We start from the raw sequence: 26,228 nt of genomic DNA, 5'->3' as shown, positions 1-26,228 counted from the left end.
TTTCTAAATTTTCTCCAGGAGAGATTGTGTTTACCGTCTAACCCCGATTCAGACTTGGATTAATTACCAGCCATTTTTATAATAGCTGGTAACAACTGTCTGTCCTGGACAGTAATGGAGATTTTATTTTTACATGAGCCCAGCTGCACTACCATCCTCTGCATCATGTATCAGATTCCTTCTGCTGAGGAGAGAGAGAGCTGAAAAACTGAGCGCCAAGGAGACCGACTGCCGACGCAAATCCACTAAAAGGCGAATGGAGAGACTGGAGAATATGAGGGGCTTTTAGAGTGAAGAGCGAGGAGCTCATCTAATGATCAGGATGGGATAGTTTGACCTTTAAATGGCCTTCCATAGGGTTGGACACATGAAACTGTAGGTAAACAGATTACTGCTTATTAAAGTGATGTGATAACGGTATAAAAATACAAATAGAGTATCTTGCAAGTCTACCCTTGAACATTTTCAAATTGTGTCATCATATTTTATTGCCATCCCCACAAAGCAGTGTGAGGCGCCACCAGAATACCTATCACAACAATGAAGGACTACAGGCTACAGCAGCCGATATGGGAGAGTCGAAGCTCCACGAGGAATCCACTGTTGAAGAAGTTTGACTTAAATTCCCTCAAAAGCATGTGGGAAATTTCATGGTCATATGGAAGGAAGTTCTTTGATATGATGAGACCAAAGTTGATTTTTTTGACAAACACCACATTAACAAACACACCATCCCCCCTGTGAAGCACGGTGGTGGCAGCATCAGGTTCTGGGGATTTTTATATCATTGTAACTAGTTAACATTAGTTTTTACTTTGACATTAAAGGATGTTTTTTGTATTTTTTAGTTCAAATAAGCCAAATGTTATTGGTCATGGTTGATTTGTAAAAACAGTAATGCATGGAAAAGAATATTTAGATTTTTTTTACTGTAAAAATCAACAAAATGGAAGTGTGAATTTATAAACAGCTTCCCTGCGTGTAACACTTGAATCGTTTTTTTTTACAACCCTTTCTTGGAAAGCTTGGGGACAGCTCTTAATGTTTTGCACATCTGCAGGTAGATATTTAGTATTAAGTGCATGCACTGCATATTTTGTTAAAGCACTCGTTCTTATTTCTTTGCAGTCGATCACCCTCATCACATATCTGTCCCCTTGGACTCCTGCTGTGCTCAGTGAAAACTTCCTCTGAGCTGATCTCAGTTGCCTTAATTTTTTTTTTTACTTTGACCTAGACTTCCACACATAAATCCAAATCTGTCCTGTTGGCTACCTTCCAGATAACAGTGGATGCCTGAGGACATCCAGCTGTGTGCTCTGTCTTCCTGCATTTATCAACATAAGTTGTTTATTCTCTATTGAAACTACCAAATCTTTAGGAGAACGCTTATTCTGACCGTATCTCTTGTTATTCATGAATAAAGCCATAACAGAACTGAGTTACGAGGGACTTTTAGGGTGAAGGTCCTGGGAGAGATGCACTGCAGGTTCAAAAGTCAAAGCACCTTCCTGCTTTCAAGCTATTCAAGCATGAAATTGAATTAGTCAGTGTGCAACTACTGCCATCTAAAGGTCAGAGGGCGACATATTGCAGCGTTTGAGGTTAAATTTAGAGAGAAATTTGCTTGGTTTTTAATCATTACTCATGGGTGTCTAAACAAGAGCCCCCCCCCACACACACACACAAGTTGAAAAGTCCACAGCTATAAAAAACAAATGTTTACTTCTGTTTGAATCGGAGCACATGTAACCTGGAAAGGTTGTCTTATACAGTGCAAGACCATCACTGAAGCATGAAATTGGAATTACTGATGGATCCATTCTGACACACACACACAAACACACGCACGCACACGCACACACACACACACACACACACACACGCACGCACACACACACACAAACACTTACAGGTGCTTACAGACAGAAAATTAACTCTTTCCTGAACCACAATGCCCACAGTCAGAAAATATTTTATTCCGTTTCACAAAATACAAAACTATATTTCGATATTAAGTGTGATCAGTCGGGTTTAAGGTTAGAATGTGGACCGTTGAAGACATTCCTCCAATGCGTTCAGTTCCTGCAGCTCAGGACAGTGAGGACCACAGTGGAGGGAGAGCATTCGCCTGACCTTAGGAATGACGGAGAGGGCCGGGCCTCTGGCACCACTGGGAGAGAAAAAAAAATACACACACACACACAAAGCTGGTTTTTCAATTAAGCAAAAATAATAAAAAGGTTAAACTTACACCTGAAACTGGTGCAGAATTACTCAGCTGAAAATAAGAGGACAAAGTATTTACTTGACTGACCCATTGAAGTGGACCTGAACTAACTTGAAGAGCTGCTGTCCCAGTTCAAGACTGTCTTTTCCATACTGGGAGCTGATAGCTGCAGCACTTTGCTCAAGATGGGTTGCTGCATTTTTCCAGTCACCTGTAGAAACAGTAAAAAAATAAAAAAAATTTTTTAAAAATACAAATAAGAATATGCAACTTCTTAATTCATGAATGTTGATCAGGATCAAAAGTTTTGTTCAGATAAAGTTAAACAGTAAAGACATTGAGTTTGGACTTTAACTGAAGTTAATAAGATATGAAAAGCAGGATTTGTTACTGTTAGAGTAAAATTTTAAAGCCAATGGGTTTCCCTGTGGAAACAGCAGTTCACATCCCTTATCTGTAAAAATTCTCCAGTCAGTAGATTGGGAAACAGAATCTAGTATCAGTAGTGATGCTCACAAAAGCAAACAAATGGAAACCTTTTTCATTTTTCTTTTCTCAAAGTTGTTGCTCTGCAATTAAACTCCTGTTCCTGCACCTGGTTTTGAATATTGCTCGATTATAAAGGATCTTTCTAAAATCTACAAAAAAAATGCATGCCTATCTTTTGTAATTCGCTTAATTTTTCTTCATTGCACCCCTCCTTTTGCTATGTGTTAATCTTTTTGTATAATTTGTTGATGATTTTCAGAAAATGAAAAACAACTGACTTTAGTAAAATATATCCAGAAAACATAGTTACAGATAAATAAGTCATAAAAGTACACCTTCATTTAGTAATGGCAAATTATCTTAAATAGATGGTATCATATAAAACCGTCCAGGCCTTTTGTAACTCTCACCCAAAGAAGCGTAAGCTCTGGCGGTGGCATCAGCCAGCTCCCCCTGCAGCGGATGAGTATCTCTGAGTAGAAGTCCAGACTGACTGCTGATCTTTTTCAGGAGGTGCAGGGCTTCCACTAGGTGACAGAAGAGTGGAAGAAGGACTATTTGTAACCGTGTACCTGTATGTTTAAGTCTTAAAGAGTTTTGTCTGGAATTTTGGAAAGGAACCTGGATTTTCTTTTTCCATGAGCGCCACAGCTTTCTCCAAGGCAACCCTGAACTCCTGCAGCTTGTGGTTCACATCAGATGATGATATTTGATGACCACATGGTAAAAGAGAGCATGAAAAACCGCTTCCTTTGTTTTTCTAAAGGAAGAAATATAGACATAGACAATATTTCAGATATTCAGTACAAATGTTTCATAGAAGTGCAAAAGAGGAACAGATCAGTAAAAATCCAAAGTGAGTAATAAATAGTCATTGAGTAAATTAATATACTTTAAGAGCTCCTTTGCACTTTGTACACAGGAGTCCTGACTCGTTCCTGCTGCTCTCCCTCATCTCCTCCTCCTGGCCGCTGCAGGCCTCACACTCACACAGGAAGTAGTACTGTTCCTGCAGGAGACGCCGCCGTTCTTCAGTCCCCATCCTGTTGCTGTTGGGCCCTGAGGACATGCATCAGACATTTAAAAGTGTCTTTTAAGCCAGCAACGTTTTGTGATTTTTATGGGGAAAAGCATGTTTTGCTAAGTGGATTGTTTGCTTTTACAAGTAAATACTAAAATTGTTTAAGAATGTCTCATATAAGTGGGGAATTTGGCTGTCACACAGCTGACCATAGCAGTGCAGGATCTCCTCTCCAGCAGTGATATCTCTGGCTGCTCTGACCGTCACAGTGACTCCCCGGTCCTGCCGTCCTTCCCCAGGGAGACGCCGATTGAAACCTACGGACTCCTGTGAGCCACCGGGATCATCAGCGGTTCCGGTGCTGAAAACCAGACTGGTGTTGGGACGGCAGGAGTGATTGAGAAGGCTGAGAGTTGGAAACATCGCTGTGGCAACTCGAATTTCCTCCACAGACCGCACTCGAGAGTTTTCAGATACTGTAAGAGGGAAAAGACGACAAACTAAAGGTTGTGTTTTTAAACAGATTCCAGGGTAATACACTTCAGTGCCTTGCTAAATTATTAATACCCTTGTACTTTCTATTTAGTTATATTTTTCCAACCACAAATTGTGAAGTAAAAGGAAATGACATTTATAAATTAAAAAGCGTTGTCAGGTATTTGTAATTGGCGTTAAACATGGCTCTACAAGGCACTAACTCATCACATAGGTTAAAAAAAAAAGAAAACCTACATATAGTACTGTTCACAATCATTCACTATACTTTGCTGGTCTATTACATAAAATACCAGCAAAAAGTGTTTACATGTGTGAGGCTGAAAGGGTAAAAACACCTGTATTTGCTTTAGCCTGGAAAATCCCAAGCTGCAGTTGTTTATTGTGACATTTAACGTGTAGGAAACTTACCTGTGTCTTGCAGTGTGACGACTGCCTGAGCATTACACCTCAGCTGCAGCATGTGCCTCAGAACTGCACTTCCCACAACCCACAGCTCTGAGCTCCACTCTGAGTCTCCTCCTTTCTTCTTTGGTCCGTCTGAAGATTGGCTGGTTATTGATGAAGCATCACTCAGTTTCCAAGATGTAGGAAGAGGACCTGCCTTGCTGAGCTTCAGGTAAAGTGTTGCCACAGTAAATGCACACAGGTGACGCAAACTAATGCTCTGATGCTCCGTATGCTGCAGCAGGTGAAACACGGTCATGTATGGATTATACTGGTCAGACTTTTTCTGCTCATCCCGGATCGTCTGCCTTGCTCTGTGGATGTTTTCAATCCCGGCCTTTAGCGTTACCCTGAGAGCAAGCTGCGCCATTACACCCATCGCAGCAAGCTCTGATCCCAGTGGACACTCCCAGTGGTGATGCTCTTCCCAGGCTTCCCGCTGACAAGAAGCTGAGCAATATCGGCTGAAGCTGCAGCCCTTACATGGCACGGCACACAGAGTTTCAGCCAAACACCAGTGACATCGCTTGTGCTCTGCTCCAAACACAATTTCCCTCTGTATGTCCGGCCCGTGTCCACTCTTTCCTTTAACCTTCTCAACTCCTGGAATGAGGACCCAGCTGAACGGCCTGTCACTCAAAATCACATCTCCAGCTGTGATCCTCTGCAGAGCCACCAGGTGGCAGCCTTTTTCTTTGCTGCACCCAACAGAAACTTGGGGACAAATGCCAAATCTGAAAGCTTCACTGGATGATATTGTAAGACTTTTGCTGCATTGATCATCGTTTGAGACATGATGGAGTTGATCGTTTTTTGTTTTTGCAGACACAGGTAGGTGGTTCAAGCAGAGACTGCGACGGTCCTGCAGTTTGTGTGAGAGATGAGTTGGATAGCCAGTGTTCAAGGCTCTGTCGATGTCATAAAGACATTCCTAATGAAAACAGAAGTTGATGAATAAACTTTACAGAAGACTAATGAAATTACAAAATTTAAGAATAACATTTTACAATCATAACCAAGATACCCAAACTTCAAAATGAATGATAAAGTAAAGAGGTCTGAAAGAACAGCCTGTGAATGAGCCATCACCATTCAATTAACACCTAATTAAATGTTTCTAATTAACACATCAATCAACATTTAAAAAGCAATTTTACATTGAACAAAGTGCTTTACAAAGAGTGAAGTGTAAAACTATGATAATATTGATATACAAAATAACACTTCGATATTAATTAAATATGATAAATCAAGATGTGGGGATGAGCGAGACTTCAAAATGGATAAGATGATCAATAAATGGTTCTAATTGAATTAGAAATGTAACTGTCATTCAACAGAACAGATATAATCACGAAATCAGATAATCACATTGCATCATTATAACATGAATGGAGGATAACCTGAATTTTAACTACAGTCTTAAATGGAAACTTCCACTAACTCATGCTAAAATATGCAGATTTGTTGGTGTACTTGGTCTACTAAGCAGATAAATAACAGTATTTATTCATTGTTCAGAGGAATATTTGAAATATAACTATATCAAGTGGTTAAAAACAATTGGGAAGAAGTTTTCTAAAAACTGTAAATAGTTGGTTTAGCCCTGTCATTTGCATAGATAAATCTCTCAGTTGCATGATTTTGCTTCAGTCTTTTAAGATTGTTTTTCTCTTTGAGTTCAAAGTTTAAAAGACTTTTAATTGCTTAATGCCTGATTTTATTTTATACATACTTGGCTTGTCTTTATTCAGGAGTCTAATTTATAAAAAAACATTTGGTGTGGCATTTCATTATTCCAATTTTTTTCATCAAGCCTCCTGAAAAGCAGAGAATGATCAGCCCTACCTGATACTGCTGCAGATGGTAGAGAGCAGCAGAGCGATTGGCATAGCACAGAGAAAGCTGCTCTGAACTTTGGGGAGCAAAACATATTCCCTGTAAAAGCAAGAAGTTTTCTTTGATTTCAGTTAGCGACAAGAATATACAGTTCCCCCCCATTTTTTTTATTTATAAATGCCTTAAGAACAATATGTACATACAAATGTTTTGACAGTTGACCAGCATTTCAAGATATTTACCATCAGACAGCTACATGTTCACCTATTGAATACTTTAACTCTCTGAACTTCATTTACAGCAATAGTATGTGAAGCATATGGTCCTTTGTAGAACATTTTAATTCACCTGTGAATAGTGCAGAGCTGCAGCCTTGTAGTCTCTCGTCTTAAAGCAGGAGTTACCCTTTTCTCTGCATCTGGCTGCTTCTTCTGCATCTTTCTTCACCGAGAGTCCTGCAGAGATCGATTGAATTGCATCCAGATCCTGTTGACTGGAAAACACAAAGATGCTTTTTTTTTTTTTTACTCTTGCGGCTCAGGGTTTTGTCAAAACCACCTACTGGCAAGAAATTATGGGTTAATGAATTATCGTAAACAATTCAACCTGGACGTCTTTAGCCCAAACGGTCTCAGATAGCATAACTGAAACATTTAACAACGAGTCAAACTTGTTTATAAACTGCAAATAGTTTCTGTTAAGAGAGAAACGTACTTTGCCAAACTTAAAGCGCATTTAAACACATCATCTATTTCATGCAGAGAGAGAAATGTTTCCTTTATCTCAGGATCCAGTCCACTCCATTTGTGTGCAACGTGATCTTGCCACTGCACGCACGGAAGATCCATCATGAACTACAGTGAGACTTCAAGGCACTATATCAAAGTTTTATCATCATACGTGGAAGCAAAACCTGTATTTAGGTTTGTTTGGGGACGGTTTCACATCCAGCATGCTGCCATTAAAACATCCTTATTAAGCTAATATCATCACTGGCAGTTCCTGGTAAGAACTTTCAAAATAAAATTCCACCTACTGTCTTGGTTTAAACCACAAAAATCTAATTTGGGTAATTTTAGTATAATTGGTATAATTTGGTTTATTAAAAAAATATACCTTTTGACGGTGCCACCATAATACAGCCTAAAAATGTATATATTAAATGTTTAAACAAATTACCAAGCTTATTATTATTATTATTATTATTATTATTATAAAATTTGTAAATTAACAAATAAACCAAAAACAAAACGGTCCTCAGAACCAATTGTGAACGACGCTCTCTTTTATTTTGAAGGCTTACATGTGCCATCTGCGATTATGTCTATTTTGATGTTACCTTTCTCGTTTCCTTCGCTGATCTCGCGAGAAGTGCAATCACTTGTCTGAGACTGCGCACCATAGAGGCTAATGTCTGCAAGCTTTTGGAACAACTTTGCGAAGAAGACATGACTGCGAAACTAACACAGGGGGCAGTTGAAGTAAGCTTCAAATGTATTACAACAGAATGTTTATGTTTACCATTAGAATAAATGTGTTATGGTTACTTTTAATAACGGAGCGCTCCCTCCAAGAATCTGCTAGCGTTTGCTTAGGATATTTATAGATACATTGGGACTTTACATGTAATGCTCCGAATTAAGAAAATTGAGACAATAAATGTGTGCTCAATTTTATAAATACCTGGGACAGATTATGTTTAAATCTTCGTATGAGTAAAAATTTGATCCCAGAGGTACCGCGTCTGCTCTATCCCGTCATGTGGTGTTTATATTTCTGGAGCGATAAGAACTAATTTATGTCCATATGCTAAATTTGTAGCATTAGCATCATAAAGTGCTGAATAAATCAGGCTTACTAACAGGTGTGTTTTTCCAGGCCCTGGTCAATGGATCCCATGTAGAGAAACTGGTGCTGCAATTACTGGTGAGTGAAAGAGTGGGCACAATCCAACGCGTTTTTTTCTTCACTGTTTATTGTGTATTTTTGAATAAAAACATAAACATTTTCGGTTTATGTTTATGTACGACTGGAGAAAAATCTTATATTTGTGGTTTGATGAATTGCATAAGTTTTAGTGTGACACAAAATAAAAAACAACCAACAGAATTTTCATAAATTGGTGTCTGTTGAATATGCACATATTAGGTTCTTCTTGGCCAATACAATTTTCAAGTTTTCTTTAAACTTTGATTTGTAGACTTTGCTTTTTTGCCAACTTTCTAAATTTGCAGGGTATCTATCTGGCTTCACACCTGGCCTCTGTTTTTATGTTCTCACTGGAAAACAACTAAAAGGCAGAATCAGTTAAATAAGAAAGACTTTCAGAGCTAAATCATATTCTCTTACAATATTAGTCTCTTTATACTCACTGTGGCAAAGTTCAAACAATTTGTTTAATGTCTTGTACAATGCTTTAGAAAATGTACATTTTAAATTCTTTATTTCATCTTGCTAACTTTCTTTCTGCGTGTTTTTTTTTTAGAACATTCGTCAGATTAACACCACAGGTGTGCCCAGGTACCGCCTCATGATGAGTGATGGTCAGCACTACTTGTCTTGTAAGTATCTTAAACATTTTCAAAATGTTCTAGTTTTAATGTTATCTTTAATAAATTTAAAATTCCCTATTTTTTCTTTCTTATTGTAAAAAAAAAAAAAAAAAATGCATGTCCAGCGTACCAAAATGAATAACTGTGCTTCACTATTTCTGTGTACAAGTATATAATCGTCTATATGTGAAAAATGTTTGCATCCTCAGTGGTCTTATATTGGCCACTCAAGCTATGTGGAAGTTCATGTTCGGGTTATGTAGTCTTTTCAAACTGGTATTTATAGTCCTGCTCATTATCCAGACTAAATAATTAATTTTCTGCAATTGATCAGCCTTAATTTGTTTGCATCCGTTTCTGTGTCCAGCCTTCCTGATGGCCACCCAGTTGAACCATCTGGCAGAAGAGAAGCTCCTTGTACCACATTGTGTGTGTTTGTTAAAAAGGATGACCAATAACACTTTGTCAGATGGCCGGTATGCGTTTCCTCTATTTGTAGTTTTAAATCGATTTCTTTTTTTATACTACAATATTCTAAAATTGAAAAATATATTTGTTTTCTATAGAATTAAGTTATTTGTTTTCTGATTAGAATACTTTTAACATTGATATTAACAAGCCAACATAGTATTAAAATGATTAATTTGAATCTAAATATGTTTAAATATGTTATTTCCTTGTTTAGGCACGTGGTCGTCGTTGTGGACATGGACGTCTTGAAGTCAGCAGAAGATGCTGGAGGAAAGATTGGAAATCCCACCTCATATTCAACAGATGGTATAGTTCTTTTAATGGTTTGTGGTTAAATATAACAGCAGCAATGCAGGGCATTACTGCTGTGAGGGCTGATAGATAACAGATGATATTTGATTCACCTGCAGACAAGTTGTCATCTCCAAATAAGGTGTCATCAACCACCTCTGAACCATCGTCCACTTCAGACGCTGAGGTACCTGGACCATCCAACAGCAAAGGTGAGGAAGCGTGAAAGGCCTGCATGTTTCGACTTGGTGTCTTAGATCGGCTTGGAGCTTGATTATAGCTTACAGCTAATAAAAACCCAAAATTAACTTTGACAGAAATTTAGAGTATGAAATACAACCTAATCAATATTAAAACATGTCTGTGTACCATATTTTTCGCACGATAAGGCTCACCTAAAAACCTTCAATTTCCTCAAAAGCCGACAGTGCGCTTTATAATCCGGTGCGCCTTATATATGGACCAATATTGAGCCACAACAGGTCTAGCAACTACGGTAAGCAGCCGCCGACTTCATTTTCGCCCGTAGAAGAAGCGCGCGGTGCATGCTGGGATAGTTGTCAGAACGCTGGTTTGTTAATAAAGTTTGACTGACCTATCTACCTACGGACCTGATAATCAGGTCGTCTGCAGGTCATTTAGCACCACGTTCTCCACCAACATGCTGTGCGCGAACGGAGAAGGGTGACCATCGTCCAGCCATGCCCCGGGCCAGTCGCGGAAGGCTCTCCTCGCCAACCGGAGTCGGACTGTTTTGTTGACATTCTTTATGTCAACAAAACATAAGGGGGCGAGGACGGGGGAAGAGAGACAGAGACTGCTGCCGCAGTGTGTCGGTTGGTCTGTGTTACCCAGAAAGCAGTTGGGCACAATTTCGCAACAGCAACACCGTGAGTGAAACAATGACTGGGGCAGCCTACTATATAAAGCACTCGGGGACCAATTCTTTACAAATGTGGATGTGTAATAATAGAGTAAGGAACAAATCGGCAACCCAAACTGAAGCGTCTATTCTATGCGCCTGACAGTGCGGAAAATACGGTACTTAATACTTGGTCAGCATTCCTACAGCAGGAATTGGTGCTTTAATGCATCTTGGAATGGAAGTGACCAGCTTGTAGCTCTGCTGAGCTCTTGAGGAAACCAATGTTACTTTAACAGGAAACATGATTTATACACATAAAAGGAAACTCGGGTAGGGAAATAAAATTAGGGCTATGTCAAGACTTAATTATTCCCTTACATAAAAAATAATTAAATGAAATAATTGCAACCCTTTATATTCACAAAACCTTTAATATTTACGTACCCTAATTTTGCCAACAGAGGGAGCCATTCACCCTTTACGTTTTTTGGAGCTGGTGTATGTTTTTAACTTACTGGATTTTCTCCATATTGGCTGTGTTCTGATTATAAAACCCCAAAACCTTGACAGAAAGATTCTTATCCAGAAAGTAGCACTACTGAGCAAAACACAAAAGCATGTTATTTAATTTCTTACAGAGCCAATATCACTTCTTTTATCATAGATATTTTTCAAATTTTTGTAGAAGCAGGATCATAAACCCCAGTGCTGATATCCATTTTTTCTTTTCTAAATAGATATTGCTATTCATTTATATTTATATAACCTGATCAATTGGTTTTAACAATGCAACACGCCTGAATGATGGCTAATTTCTTTCTACTGTGGATGGTGCTCTGAATTATACCTAATGTGTCCCATTTAGGATCAGATCCTCTCTTATTAGCTTAGCATGTGCTTCAGCCAGTAGTTTTTCAGCTCCTGCTGCTCTCAGCATTAACATTGCTTTAGTTGTGAGGCAGGAACATACCCAGTCGTCCTCCTCAATAGAAGATGTAGGAGGGTGGGTGGGTATAATGAGTTCCTGATACATTGTGTGTTTGTGTAGGCGCTTGTCCACATGTGTGTGTTGTGACTGAGGGAGGGTGTGTGGGCTGATGGCTTCTTCAGTTCATGGCTTCCTGTATGTTGTGTTAAGGACTGGATTCCCCTGTAGCAAAGCACAGACGGAGGGGAAGAGGGACAGACACGTCTAATTTGACTCAGCAAAGATGAGGGTTAGCCTTTCCTTGTTATGGTGCATCCTTTGATCAGTGTTACCTCAGAGATCCCAACGGTTCGAGAGAACCTGCTGCTGTGTTTACCTGTTGTGCTGACATTGTCTGCACTGTTCTTTGTAACCAGAATAACAAGCTTTATGTGAAGACAGTATTTTCTCTTTGTTAATGTGACCTAAGCTTTATTATTTTTCCCATATTTTCTAAACTACATTTTCAGAGTCGATGAGCATTATTTAATATCACAATTCGAATATTTCAATGAGCTTTGGGAAATCTAAAGACATCAGCTATTACAATTTGACCGGAAGCTCTGAATGAAGGAACGGTCTGAGTCACGTGTAGTGAACTTGACTTCTTGCCTCTTTCACTTACTTCTTTCTCTGGTACCCAAGTTCCTCCAAGCCAGAATGTCTAAGAGAAATGTCAGAACTTTCCTCTTTAAAACATTGCAGTAATTAGGTGTTTGTCATGTGTAAGTAAATAATTAAGCTTGCAGTCTAAGGCAAAGAGTGCAGTCAGATGAAATGCACATCTCGGCTTCCCCTCAGTGAGGAAATTATGAATTAAGAAATTAACTGAAAGCTGCTGTGACCAGCTATTGATGAATAGCATAATAGAAATTATTCTAACAAAAAAATTATTTTTTTCTTTAAAGGGAAGGGGGAATATGTCACCTTAACTCCACACTTCTATCTATTCATCAGCATCAGCAGCATTTATGTTGTGTTTATACATGCCATGTTTAAAGAGGGGTATTGGGTATATACTATATGTACATATAATAAAAATCGGAATATTTTGAATCTTTATTGTAACAAATAAATTTAACAGATGAAATTAGTCTGTTTTAACCCTTTCAATCATTGTGAACATATCATACCACCTGGTTTTAAAGTCTCCACAGCTTCCCTGCTAAATAAATTTCTCATTTTGTGTACTTTAAAGTTCATGAATGCTAATTTATTTGAAATGCCTTTGTGTTTTGTCAAATCCTGAGCCATGATATCAATATTCAACAATGACTTTTACTGGCAGCGACTGTAAAGTCAAAGGTCATGAAACGGTGGTTACAAACACATCTGTGCCTCCATTTAAATATTCATCCGTGGCTTTCGCTTGAAATAGGCCGACTTTCAAATGGCTCAGCACATTTTATTTAAATTTTAAAAAGAGGTCTGGACCAGGTCAGGAAAAGAAAAGTTATTGAATATTCATCACTAACTATTCGCTTTGTCTTCAAATGTCTTTTTCTCACATGTCTGACAGCTTCTGATGCTTGTAAAGGATCATGTGGTTGAACTGAAAAACCATGAGAAGCATTAATTACAAGTAGCAATTAATTTCAAGCATCTGTAGCTCATAATTTTCATGATTACTGTATTCAGTTTTTCAGAAAATGTGATGAATGTGATTAATAAATTATGAATTATTAGACCAATAAATAAGATGTTTAATTCAAGTCTACCTGACATATGTAAATGGTACTGTTCAGTAAAGGCACTCCGTACTTGGCTTGCCATGCCACAGTGATGAACCTTTAACTCAATAGAGAGGCTAAGGAAGCCTAAGTTACTTTTGTTGGGTTTCATTTCTCTCTGTGGTGTTTAGGTATGGTGAGGGTTCTGTTGGTGATGTGGGCATTGCTGGGAATATGAAATCAACTTATCCATAAAGTTTATGAAAGAGAAGCATAAACACTAGTGGTGACTTTGGACTTGACAAAGTGGACCAAAACCAGGAGAGGAGATAATATGGCTCACCTGTGGAAACTGCTGCAGCCTCCCACACGATCTCAAGTTGCTTGCAAGTTCCTGGAGTAAATTTGTTTTCTAGTTTTTCCTTCCACTCAACTTTCCACTTATATATTTAGATTTACATCATGAACAGCCAACTTTTTGACATCTAACCTGTTGATTACAGGGTGACAGTGATTGTCTGAGTGTGTCGAGTCTGAACTCCTCCACATGATTGGTCATAATATATCACTATTAAAAACCTTTTCCATTTATGTTTTATACACCAGGGGAGTGGGGTCTGCTTTTGATTTGTGCCTAACAGTCCATTCACCAAAATGCTGTTATGGTAGATCTCAAATGCCAACAAAACCAAAGCCTTGCATCAAAAGTATGCTGACAACAGCTAACTGTTTGGTTTGAATCATTCTGATTGGGCCGATGCTGCTTCATTGTAGGAGGTGAGATGGCGCCATATGAGATTGTGGGATGAACCAAACTGTCTTCTGGCATTTCATCTGTTCAAAGGAACAGAAGAAAAGAGCTCTGCAGTTCTTCAAACTAATTTCAACTTTCACCCTTTTATGATTTATTTACATTATAGTTGAACAGAGATTGGGACATACTTTTGTATGTTTTTATTTTCTGTTTCTACAATTTTAGGTTCAGCTGAAATGTAGCTATTTATTTACCTTTTCTAAACTAGAAGCATATGAATTATTTTATCTTCAACCTTGACTGCAAGTGTAAAGAATGTCGGTGTTTAGTTTATTATGATGTAGTCCAGGTTTTAATCATTTAGCAGATGAATATGTTTAGGCCTATGTAATTCAGACAGCTAATATAAATTGTGCTTCTTTTAATTAAATTCACATGTCAAATCAAATGCTTGTCTGGCTTCGTTTTCCACTGACCGTTTGTTTTTCTTTTTTTTCCTCCTAAGGATGGGGAAAAGGTTCCACTGGAAAAGCTCCTGTGAAGACTTCACCAATGAAGACCTCTCCTATGAAAGGGGCGCCCTTAAAGACGTCACCCATGAAAGCCTCACCAATGATGACCTCTCCTATGAAAGGGTCACCCATGAAGGCTTCACCAATGATGACCTCTCCCATGAAGGGTTCGCCCATGAAAGGGTCACCCATGAAGGGTTCACCAATGATGACCTCTCCCATGAAGGGTTCACCCATGAAGGCGTCCACCAGTTCACCAGGTTCTGTCCCAAAAGTGATGCCTATCGCTACCCTCAACCCGTACAACAGCAAGTAAGTCTACCTGCTGCTTTGACCTTGTTTTCCACATATTTGTTTGTTGTTTAAACTCTGTATCACACAGTTGAAAAGTACTGTGCTTCCTCCTATTTTCATATCAAACTGTATTCATTTGTCGTTTCACTCTTAAATCATTTTCGTTATTGCTCAGCCATCAGCCAAAGTATGTTCTCTGATTTTGTGGCTGGTTTGTTTTTGCTGCCATTTCTCTGAAACACTGTAGGGCATTTTTGAAAACGTGTGTCAGTGCATGCATGTGTAAGCATTTCTTTTTTATTATTATTTTTATACAAATGTGAGTGGCTGTGTGGACTTGAGCGCGTGCATGTATTTCAATCCATTTGCATGGAAATGAAATAAAATGACTGATCTTGCCTCAGAAATGGATTCTTTTTTTAAAGGCAGGTACTGCTGGGTCTTTATGGGCTGCTGCTGAGGTTTTGATTCTATTATTTGGACCTTTGGGGATTTGGCCAACCTTGTCTGTGTCCCTTCTCCTTCACTCTTATATTTTCTCCTCAGAGTGTTCAATTTCACTTCTTTTTTAAAATCTTTTTATTAAACATTTGTCTTTGGCATTTAGTGCTGTTGTTTCTGTTCCAGAACAGTTGTCCAGATTAGAGCAAAGGTACTTTTTTAACTCTCCATGTTTGTGCTCTGATAACATAAATGTGTGTGAAATTGCAGGCTACAAGATAATGTGCCTGTAGGTGTTGCAATAAACTGATGACTGTTCTTGCTTTGATGTTGAGAAGGACCCATGGTGAGTGAAACAGATAGTGTCAGCAGTTGTGCTTCATGCAGGAAGGCTTGAGTGGAAAAATAGTTAAACATTTTTGCCTGTGTTGGACATATTACAGTTATACTTCTTTTGGCAATCTACTTTGACTTCTGGCTGTCGTAAACCCGGGTGTGGCGGTCCTCTCTGTATCATGCTCTCTCTGGATCATCCTCATAATTGGGGGTTTATTCGCATAAGTTACATTGTGTATATCCTCCACTGTTTTAGCACAGAGATCAGAAAGCTGGAAAAGTGGAGAGTTTTGCAGACTTGCTTAAACAAGAATAAGAACTATATTTTGTAAATGCATATATTTATGAATGCATTAAGTTGTTGGTAGACGTACCAAGTTTGAACTTTGAGGAGAAAGTTAATTTTCCTTTCTTGAGACTTTAAAAGCTTTCATTTCCAATTTCTTTGAATTGTTTAATGATATGAAGGGCCTGAAATTCACTTGTGGATTATGGGTATTGCATATTATATAATCAATTCCTGCAAATCTAGTTTTCATAATATGGGAAATTTCCACATACTGTTACAGTGATATGTAATAACCACCATTGGAGCCATAAACTAAAATGAAGAACACTTATAGCAGTCTCCCTTTCTCTCTCATGGTGTCATTGAGCCGGACAGTGATCTGTTCACCAGACACAAAATTAACATCCCTCCGTGGTCATCTCACCAGATCTGAATATTATATGAAACATTTGAAGAAAGAGAGCCTAAGACTCTGGATCATCATGGGCAGCGATTGTAGACTCAAACTTTAAGAACCAGTGTCTCTCATGTTTAGACAGGCTTTTGGCCTTATACAGCTGAATAAATTACTGAATTAACTGTTGAATATAACATCAAGTTCAGTAGGGCTTTATAATGAATCATTCATTTTAGTCAACTGTGCTGAACCAGGCAAACTTCTAAGATATACAAGACGGTCTGAGAAATTATGCAAACAGAAATGGTCAAATGTCTCTATATTACGATTCTTTTGTTTGTTGTTTAAGGAAGGTGATGGTACAAAATGTTAAAGTGGTTAGGTGCTAGTAAATAATCATATGGATATGTTTTGAAAGTGGCTTTATGGATCCATTTTTGATCCCATATGAGGAAGTTCTTCAACACAAACCGCCTACGCCTGACCCTCTATTAGCATGTGCTGCCTACAAACTGATCAGCTTTTGTACCGTTTGTCTCTAGGTGGACTATCAGAGCCAGAGTCACAAACAAATCCAATATCCGTAACTGGAGTAACTCCAGAGGGGAGGGCAAGCTCTTCTCCTTTGAGGTCGTGGATGAGAGTGTGAGTAGAGATGTGCTAACGTTTGTTTGCATTGTGCATGTCACACATGGTGGTGTTTTTGCTTTATCCATGCAATGTGCCTTGCTGGTCAACAGGGTGAAATCAGGATCACAGCCTTCAACAATGAAGTGGACAAGTTTTTCGCTCTGTTGGAGCAAGGCAAGGTGAGGACATTCATATGAATCCTTTACATAATAAGAGCTTTTTGTTATATTAAAATATAATATTTTGAGTGTTTTGCTCTTTACTGGCTCATGAGTTTTCAGAACTATTCAAACCCATACTTCCAGATAGTTATTTGCTTTTAGATTGATTAAAATCTTTGTCATCAATGAATCATTTTAAATCTATTCACAGGAGAAGTTTTTAGGTAATATAAGGTGACTTGCTGACTGCAATATAAAAAAACCTTCAATAGAAATGGCTTAAAAAAATTTTTTTTTTTTTTTTAGAAATGACTGCTAGTCTTGCTGTTTCAGTTTGTAAGGAAGCACAGTGGGTACTGTGGTGGCAAATCATGCAGATGAGAGGATTGGCATAGATGTGCTGCGATGCACTGCTGTGATTTAAATGACTTGTAACACCTGTTTCAGGAACAGACAATAAAAATCCTGGATTCGCTGTAAAAATCCAGGTATTTTTACAGCTTTAATACATTTTCAAGAAGCCCTTTTGAATATAAAAAGTCATCTAGCTAATATGGTAATATATGGTAATATATTTTATATATTTTAATATATTTTCTCTTCTGTAATTTATTTTGTCAAATAACTAGGATTAAGATTGTTTCTGTCTAGGATTTCTGAATTGCAAATTAGTGATTTCTATGTAATGGTACAGCTCCCTTTTTACCTGAGCAGCTATATCATCTGACAATGATTCAGTGGATAATTTCTACTGGATTTTTATTTTGAAGGTTTAAAATTGAATAAAAGACTGATAAAGTTTGGGGTTGATAATTTTCTATTATCTTTGTCCTGATATTGTTTGTTTTTTATTCTCATTTAAAACATCTTGCTTGTTAAAAGATGGATAGCTTATGATTTTTGTTTTAATTTGTCTGTGTATTTTGAAAGGCAAAGCATGAGTAAAAATGTTACCAAAAATGCTTTTTAAACTGTATCTGCATCAGTCACCTGGACTAATGAGTCAATTTTTTATATTAATTAAGGGAAAAGCAGAAATTCTGGTTAATAATGACAATATCTATTATTGTTAAACCCATCATCACAAATTTTCCTCCACTTTTTATAAATCTAAGCATTTTGTTTGTGAATTGTAATGGAAACCTTTATGTGCCCCTCACTCCTTTTTTCCCTTTAGATTATCTGTTCTTATAATATTATACTATTTGTATTCAGAGCATCACTGCATGTCCTTGAAAATACAATGACCTACACAATATTATGTTCAAATCATCCTTTGTGATTTTCAGAATGGACATAAAGATACTGTGACAATTACAAATAGATAAATTGTTTAGCTCTACTTTCTGCCATTAGCAGCTGGAATTTAAATTGAAAGTCATTTATATTTGGAGATACTGTGTGCATTTCACCTTGCACGTCAATGTGCAAAAAGGCAAACTACTCTGCTTTTGACTGATTTATGCTAATTTTATTTTCCATTTGAGATTGGCCCTCCAGTTCACAGCAATTACATTTTTGTGCCAGTTCTGTTGTTGGCTTGTCTGACTGTTGCCGTGCTGACTTCAATCTGCTCTAATATACCACTCATCCTGCAGAGTTTTGTGCTTTACATTTTGAATAGCAATAGGAAGTTGAAGTACTACGCTGGTCAAAACAACACCTGAATACATTAAACACTTTTTTTTTTAGCCAAAATTATTTCTGAAAGAAAGATAAATTTGTACAGAACAAGCAGAAGGTCTACAGGAATGTTTTATTTAACCATATAATGCCAAGCTAAGATCTCCAGTTGACCCTGTATCTATTTGGATCTGCATTATTAACAACTGATTTTGTCCTTTCTTGGATGTTATAAGGTTTTCCTTTTTTTGACACGGCTTTTGGCAGCTTTTTTCCCCTTGTACATACACGAACCATGATATCCATCAAATACAGCTCCCCTCGGAGAATGTCGGCATCAGTGCTGACCTCAACAACATACACTATCAAACTGTGTCTGTGATCATTCAGACACCCTTGCTGCTGAGGGACTGGGTACTAGGAGATCTCCTCCCAAAAATCTCTGAATTTTTATGACCTTATTCGTCATTTTGATGGACAGGGAGAAAGCACTACATGGCATCATTTTTTTTAAATTGCTAAAACTGCCATCCCAAAAGTAACTCAGTCACAGAAGTGCCTGTAACTACAAACAGTCTCGTTGCACTACAAGCCTCGCTTCTTAAGTGCATAGTTGGGGAATCAAATAACTATTTTTTTTCTGACAAAGCATTTGCTTTTATAGACCCTGAGGTCTATAAAAAATGTTTGCAGAAACCTAAGATAGAGGATGTTGGTTCATGACCTTGCAACAGTAAACATTGAGCACGACGCTTGGAAAAGTTCTGTCCCCTTAATGCAAACACTGATGCTGTTTGCATTGCTGTAGACGTGTGGGATCACCAGCATCTGAAAGGCGGCCAGCATGATTAATGGCACTTAACCACCAAATTCATCAATTAACCCTGGTCAATGTTTTGATTGTCGAATTGACTCTGGCATCAGCCTCCAACAGTGATTCCTTAACTTAGACCTAGATCCAATTTGTGCCCTCTGCCCTCCAAATAAATGAGTGGTCTTTATGTTCTTCATGTTCCAAGTCTTGACGGACCAAGCTGGAGTGTGCGAGAGGCTTGAAGCATAATACTGCTTACAGAAGTTTCCTGCTCCTCTGTGTGAGCTAAATGAAAACGGAAGGAAAGGCAGGAAGGAGCGAAGGAAAGGAAAGATTCAGAGAAACAAACCCAGAGGCAGAGAGAGAGGTGGGATATTGGAGCCTTGAGAGTGTAAATGAAGAAGAGTGCCTAGCAGATTGAGTTTAAATTATGCTGTTAAGCAGAGTCACTCTCAACTGCTGCTTATTTTCTGGTGAATTAGAGAAGTGATGGGGCTGATGGGGACACTGAGCCTCAGTTTGACCCGAAGGGTTTTCCATTCTTATGAGGAAGTTTTGCTTGAACAGAGGCTGTTTTTGTAGAGTAAATTTCCTTTGCGGGTTGATCTGTCAGTCTCTTCATCGTTTCCTCAGTGTGTTTAATTAAGTCTAATTTTATAATGTTGGTGCATTTCGCTGACCCGTTTCTTTTCTCCAGGTGTACTACATCTCGAAGGCGACTCTGAAGGTAGCCAACAAACAGTATACGACACTGAAGAACGACTACGAGATGACCCTCCACGCTCATTCATCTATCGTACCGTGTACGGACAGTCAGGATGTCCCAGTCATGCAGTGTGACTTTGTGCCCATCGGAGAGCTGGAAAACCGAGACAAAGACTCCATCATTGGTGAGGAACAATGTTTACAAATTCAGCCTAAAAAAGTATTTCCTCTTGATTTTTAATAAATCAATTATGTTGAAATTGTTAGAAGCCCACATTGTTTTGTAAAGGTTTTTTTCAAAGTATTTTGATGATCAATATTAGTTATTGTCTTCTATCATAACCCTATTAGTGATCTTTAATGCTCTAATATGAGAATTAAGGATAAATGCAAAGTTAATTCTGTTTTTTTTAATTAATGTTCCTTCATTCCAAGTTTCATGTCTGATTGACTATTTTCTTTTTTTTTCAGTCATTCTACTTATAGTTGACAAAATATTTGCGTTGACAAAACTTTATTTCATGAGTTTAACTTTTAATGGAACAATGAATAACCAATCAGATTTTATGCAAGTTTCCCACGGTAACACAGATCACCTCTCTTGGTCCCGCCCATCGGATCATTTGAAAGATTGAATGTTTAACTGAATGAAGTTAAAAAATAAATATAAACTGCATTATTTCTCTGCAGACATGTAAGGACTACTTGCACTGTTTCTTTATGCATATGGAAATGACTAAAGTAGCAACATTTAACACATGTGATACTGTCTCAGTGGGAAAATATTACTTTGATTTTTTTCTTCTCATGTCTTTGACAGATGAAGTTCTTTTAAGTTGATATTGACATTAGTACCAACCATTAAATGTGTTATCATGGTAATCAAGAACACCATTAGCTGTACATCTGCCTTAGATTCATGTTTGACAGAATTGCATGCAGAATTTGCCACTTACTAGAATAACAAGACTACCACATAATTGCAAAGGCAAAGTCATGAAGGCCATCACATCATATCAGTTCACATCTTAGAGATTCACTGAGTAGTTAAGGTAAAGAAACATGTTTGCACTGGTTATGTAGGGCCAGTGTTGCACATCCTAATCTGTCGTCTCTCCTGTTTCCCCTCACCGATCCTTCCCACTCTATCCCTTTGTTAAATATGGGATTATAACATAGTAATGAGAACTGTCAGCCTGTTCCTGTTTTGATAATGGAGTTCACAGGTGGATGACATCGTTTCAATCATAATGGAATTAAGCGAGTCTGAGAGAACACTGACAGAGAGCAAACGCGAGGGACGGAAGAGTGGGCAAGAATTTAGATAAAGGTTAACAGAAAGTGCAGAATGAAGAAAAGGGTGATTTGCAAAGCCGGTTTTAGGATATTGGCCGCTTATTTAATGTATGAGGACCAGCCGTGGCAGACAGTTAGCCATCACAAATCTGTAAGGCTGGTTGAGAGTTTGAGCACTCGTTGTACCGAAGGGCTTTATTTCGTTTAGATTTTTGTTTGTATCATATTGCATACAAATGGAGGCAGAGATATTTTATTACTATGTGTGTCAGTGTGTCAGAGAAAGTTCAAGAAAGAGGGAAATGCAATATCGTTTAATTTAATTTATGCTAATCATGACAGTTATTAAGAAACAGGTTTTTCCTCAAAAAATAAGGAAGGAATTTTGTACATAAATATGTTTAAAGTAAGACTTTAGAGGACTGTGTTTATGATTGATTAAGCTTTAGATAAATAAATAAAAAATCTGAGAAAAGCCTACTTGTGCAGGAACTGCACATTAATATCTGTCTCCTTTTGTTTTAAGCCACCTTGTAAGATTCCTCGTTGATTTATGATGAGCTCTTCACAAATTCATTTGAATGATGCTGTTGTGCATTGTAGAGCCATGTCTTCTGCAGTCTCTGCTCTTCAGTTGTGTAATCCTGAATGAAGTGTTAAAGCCTTGAACGTGACGGGAAACATGAATAAGAAATGAGTTCATTTGTTGTGATTTCTGAGTAAGGAGCAAGAGTTAGCTAGCCTGTTGCGATGTTGATATCAACTCTCTTGAGATTTGGTGGTTTCACCGATGCTTGATCTTTTCTGCATAGAGCAAGTCTAGAGTAAAACCCAAACAATTTCCACCAACACTAAATAGAAAGATCAGAAACCTTCCTTACATGTTTCCACTATTTTTGTTGAGAAGTTTACATAAAATGCAGATCATCCGCGTGAAGATTACATACATTTTTGTCTATTAGTTATTCTTTCGAACTGTTTGTTTCAACTTGTTTGATTTTTAAACAAAAATAAGCTGCATATGTTCGACTTGTTTATAGTTGTCCTGCATAAACACCCTGATTTTATCTGTTAATTTGTGCTGAAATTTGAGAGTTTTGAGGTCAGCTCTTTTCGTTCATTGTTCCATCAACCTTGTGCAATAACTTAAGATCATTTGCACCAAAACAGACCCTCAGCATGATGCTGCCATCTCCTTGCTTGAAGTTGGCACTGATTTTTAGATCCTTTGTTTGCTCAGCATGACATCTGCAAACTTAATTTGTCGTCTTATAATCAGTTCAAGTTTTTGAAACCTTTCTCAGTCCATGGTGATGTAAAAGTGGCTTTGTTCTGGACCCCGTAGCGTCGCATGATTGAAACCGTTAAGACCCTCCCCCTTGCTCTGATTGGTTGTTTCTAGTTGGCTCTGGGAAAACACAGGGGAGCTGATTATTTTTTTTTGTTTTGTTTTACAGATTATCTGTCTCTCATAATGTTACAATATAGTGATGTTTTCAACAAATATGTAAAAAATATATATTTTTTATTTTTTATAAAAGTTACATACTTCAGCTTCCTGCTGATATGTAAACGTCTCACCAGAACAGTGTTTGTTTTCCTGTCTTCGTAAGCTATATGTCAGGAGTTATTTGATTGTGTGCCTTTAGATATAATTGGAGTGTGCAACAGTGCAGAGGATGTATCCCGTATCACCACTAAGACCAGCCGGGAAGTCTCCAAGAGGGCCATCAACCTAATAGACACCACTGGCAAAATGGTGACAGTCACACTGTGGGGAGAAGAGGTAAGAGCTATAATCTCCCTCCCTGTATGCATCCATGACTGGATTTATAATGCATCATAAAAACACATTGAGCCAACTGTAATTAACTGGGTTTTTGAAGGAGCCCATGCATTTATGCATCTGTGATGTGTGGGTGGTCTTGCATACAGAGCACTCTGATTTGCTTTTCTGGGCTGTTGGATCGTTTAAATCACTCTTGTGACCTTCAGTGCTGTGTTGGACCAGACACTCTGATTTGACACATGGGGCTAAAATGGCGCCATCCTTCTCCAAGCTCATTTGATCAGCCCAGCTAATCCGTCCTCTTTACCAAACTCTGGAAATGACTTTAAAATTAACTTGTAGTTTGCCTAATTATTAAAGTAAACTTTAGCTGATATTCCAGTGGCTAAAAGTTGGAGCCAGAGATTAACATGTAAGACCTCTCTCTTTTTCTGTCTCCCATTCTCTCCACTATATCAGTCTAACGTCTTTTTCTGTTTCTTCTCCAGGCGGAGAAGTTTGACGACTCCGGACAGCCTGTTGTTGCCATCAAAGGAGCTCGCTTGTCTGATTTTCGGGGCATATCTCTCTCAGCTTTGTTCAGTTCTACAATCATGGTCAACCCAGATTTACCCGAAGCCTTCAGACTCAGGGCCTGGTGAGTGGCGCTGATGTACACTGACAATCACACACGCTGATAATCACATACAGAACTGTTCACAAATTACAGATTTTCTAAGACTCTGTCACTGATTCTGCTCAAGACAAGACGTGCGTAGCCAGAAAGAAATATCCTTCTACAAAACATTTTGCCACGTTAAAACCTCAACCTTCAGTGGGATTTGCGCCGTTGACCAACACATAAGTAACGCAAGTTTTAAAAATTATTTTTTTGTTTATGTTTTGGATTTAGCCCCTTTGAATCAATAATTTGTAGAGCCACTTTTCAAAGCAGTCCTGGTTGAAAATCTTAGAAAGTATTTCACCCAACAGACTTGCTCATCTAGATATTATAGCCCTCCCCATATTGAATGGCAAGCCTTGCCACAAATTCTCATTTTGGTGTAGGTCTGAACTTGAACTTTACGTTCACGTTTAGGGTCATTGTGATCCTAGAATGGGAACCTTTTACTTTGTTTCAAGTCTTGTCTCATTATCTCATTAGTCTTATCTCATTAGTTTGTTTTGCGTTTGGCTCCATCCATCTTCCCATCAACTCAAATGATGGGTCTGAGTTAATATAGTCACTGCCACATTTCACTGATGGAGATGGTGTGGTCAGGGTCATGCACACTTGTATTTTTCTGCTGCAGAGCATTTTGCATACATTTCCTGTCTGCAGATTTTCCCACCTGAGCTGTGGATGTCTGCGGTTCCTTCAGAATGACCAAGAACGAACCTCTTGACAGTTTTTCTGTCAGTTTTGACAGCCAGGTCCTCGTCAGTTTGCACTGGTGTCACACTTTTGCCATTAGCAGATAATTTATTGAACAGTCCTCCTGGGATCATCATTTATTACCGAACCCTGCTTTAAGCTTTTCTGCAACTTTCTGCCTGACCTTTCTGGTTTGCTCCTTGGTCGTCATGATAATTTGACTTCTCTAGTATTTTTTAACAAATTCCCTTACGCCCTCAAAGAAGATGGTATTTGCTGAAAAAACATCCACATGTTGATGTTTGAAGAAGTATTTTAGTTGCAGATGCATCTTTTGGTACAAATGATCAAGCATAAACTAAAGGAATGCTAAAAAGCATTTAACATTTGCTCAAGACATTTTAAAATCATTTAAAATTGTTTAAATGACAAAATAAATATTTTTGTCATTTATTTTATTTAAAAATAAATTCAATTATTTGCATTTTTTATGCAACGCAAATATTGTACAAAATAACCTTAAGTTGTTAAATGAAAAATCACAAGAATATATAATTTTTTTAAATCAAATTAATTGATTCAATGGCATACGCAATTACTAATATGATCAACTGCAGCCCTAATATTTATTCTGTGTTTGTACTACAGACACTTGGTGGCTCTGTTTAGGTGTCTTGATAACTCGTCGCACTGGGTTTTTGGGGGCTGAATATAAAAGCACTCCAAACTTTTTATATGTACAAAACTGAGTATAATTTTCCTTCCACTTTGCTATTTTGTGTTGGCCTGTAATCTAAAATCCCATGTTTGTAACTTTACAAACTGTGAAAAACTTAAAACTATACAAATTTATCATTTTTGCTGTGTGGTCAGCATATCATAAAATAGGATATTATAGTCAAACCTAGAACTATTTCTTATACGTACATGATAATAAGCAAACAGAGGTGGAAAAACCCTGATTAGTGTCATGCGACCGTTGATTTGTGTCGCCTGAGTCTCAGTGGGTTCCTAGTCAAGATTGGATTGATGGAATACCAGCAGCGGATATTTATTCTTGAATTTCAGCTCTGAACTGCTGCCGCCTGTTCTCTAAAGCTCGTTGAGCAGGATCAAACTGGATTCCTATTAGCAGCTCCTGTGGAGGGATTTTGAGTTATGACTCATTCACTCATTAAGACTGTTCCTAATTCTGGCCACAGGAAAAAAAATAAATGCATTTTGGATTTTTCCCTGTGTGTGTGCGTGTGTGTGTGTGAGAATGCTTTTGTGTGCATGAGTTTCTCTTAAAAGCAACAGTGAGGCATCAAGCAGCTTTAAAGTTAGAAAACAGGCTAACAAAGGTTTTTATTTGTTACTTGACGGAAGCATTTGGTCCTTTTGTAGTTCCAGTTTAGGTTTTATTCATCCAGCAATTTTATTTTTCACAACCTTTACGTGACATACGTAACTAATGCTGATGCTCAAAAGTCTGAATGGGACTTTCTTCCTTTCTT

The 26,228-nt window shown here is 37.9% G+C and overlaps 2 protein-coding genes across 3 annotated transcripts in view; one reads left to right on the top strand and one right to left on the bottom strand.

Moving 5' to 3' along the window:
* Positions 1-1,957: 1,957 nt before the first annotated feature.
* Positions 1,958-8,450, bottom strand: smyd4 (SET and MYND domain containing 4). 2 transcript variants are annotated; one of them, XM_017308590.2, is made up of 10 exons: positions 8,380-8,450; positions 6,870-7,014; positions 6,531-6,620; positions 4,647-5,613; positions 3,950-4,216; positions 3,612-3,778; positions 3,341-3,479; positions 3,130-3,246; positions 2,318-2,441; positions 1,958-2,173 (listed from the first exon to the last, which is right to left on the bottom strand). In XM_017308590.2, exons 1-10 carry the CDS (start codon positions 8,418-8,420, stop codon positions 2,041-2,043), a joined length of 2,190 nt encoding a protein of 729 aa, XP_017164079.1. In that variant the 5' UTR covers positions 8,421-8,450; the 3' UTR covers positions 1,958-2,040. The 2 variants fall into 2 exon arrangements, with proteins under 2 accessions (XP_017164079.1, XP_008425592.1); XM_008427370.3 differs by lacking the exon at positions 8,380-8,450 and adding an exon at positions 7,236-7,512.
* Positions 7,868-26,228, top strand: part of LOC103475593 (replication protein A 70 kDa DNA-binding subunit-like) — a 37,093-nt gene continuing 18,732 nt past the window's right edge. The window contains exons 1-12 of the mRNA XM_008427369.3: positions 7,868-8,002; positions 8,400-8,447; positions 9,007-9,082; positions 9,441-9,549; positions 9,759-9,850; positions 9,955-10,047; positions 14,597-14,915; positions 16,903-17,005; positions 17,101-17,169; positions 20,286-20,478; positions 23,239-23,375; positions 23,867-24,015. Coding sequence (XP_008425591.1) covers positions 7,970-8,002; positions 8,400-8,447; positions 9,007-9,082; positions 9,441-9,549; positions 9,759-9,850; positions 9,955-10,047; positions 14,597-14,915; positions 16,903-17,005; positions 17,101-17,169; positions 20,286-20,478; positions 23,239-23,375; positions 23,867-24,015 — 1,421 coding nt within the window. The 5' untranslated portion in view covers positions 7,868-7,969. The remainder of the gene's footprint in view (positions 8,003-8,399; positions 8,448-9,006; positions 9,083-9,440; positions 9,550-9,758; positions 9,851-9,954; positions 10,048-14,596; positions 14,916-16,902; positions 17,006-17,100; positions 17,170-20,285; positions 20,479-23,238; positions 23,376-23,866; positions 24,016-26,228) is intronic.

This window comes from Poecilia reticulata, chromosome 14 (genome assembly GCF_904066995.2).
Source record: "Poecilia reticulata chromosome 14, P_reticulata-male-v2, whole genome shotgun sequence".
In the NCBI taxonomy this organism is placed as follows: domain Eukaryota; kingdom Metazoa; phylum Chordata; class Actinopteri; order Cyprinodontiformes; family Poeciliidae; genus Poecilia; species Poecilia reticulata.
The sequence above is the reverse complement of the archived record's forward strand: the minus strand, read 5'-3'. Positions and strand labels throughout refer to the sequence as shown.

Coding starts and splice junctions, on each gene's coding strand:
- smyd4 (XM_008427370.3), bottom strand. CDS start 7,372: ATGATGGATCTTCCGTGCGTGCAGTGGCAAGATCACGTTGCACACAAA. Junction 4,217..4,646: donor CGTCACACTGCAAGACACAG/GTAAGTTTCCTA, acceptor TCCCTCTTACAG/TATCTGAAAACTCTCGAGTG. Junction 3,480..3,611: donor AGTGCAAAGGAGCTCTTAAA/GTATATTAATTT, acceptor TTCTTCCTTTAG/AAAAACAAAGGAAGCGGTTT.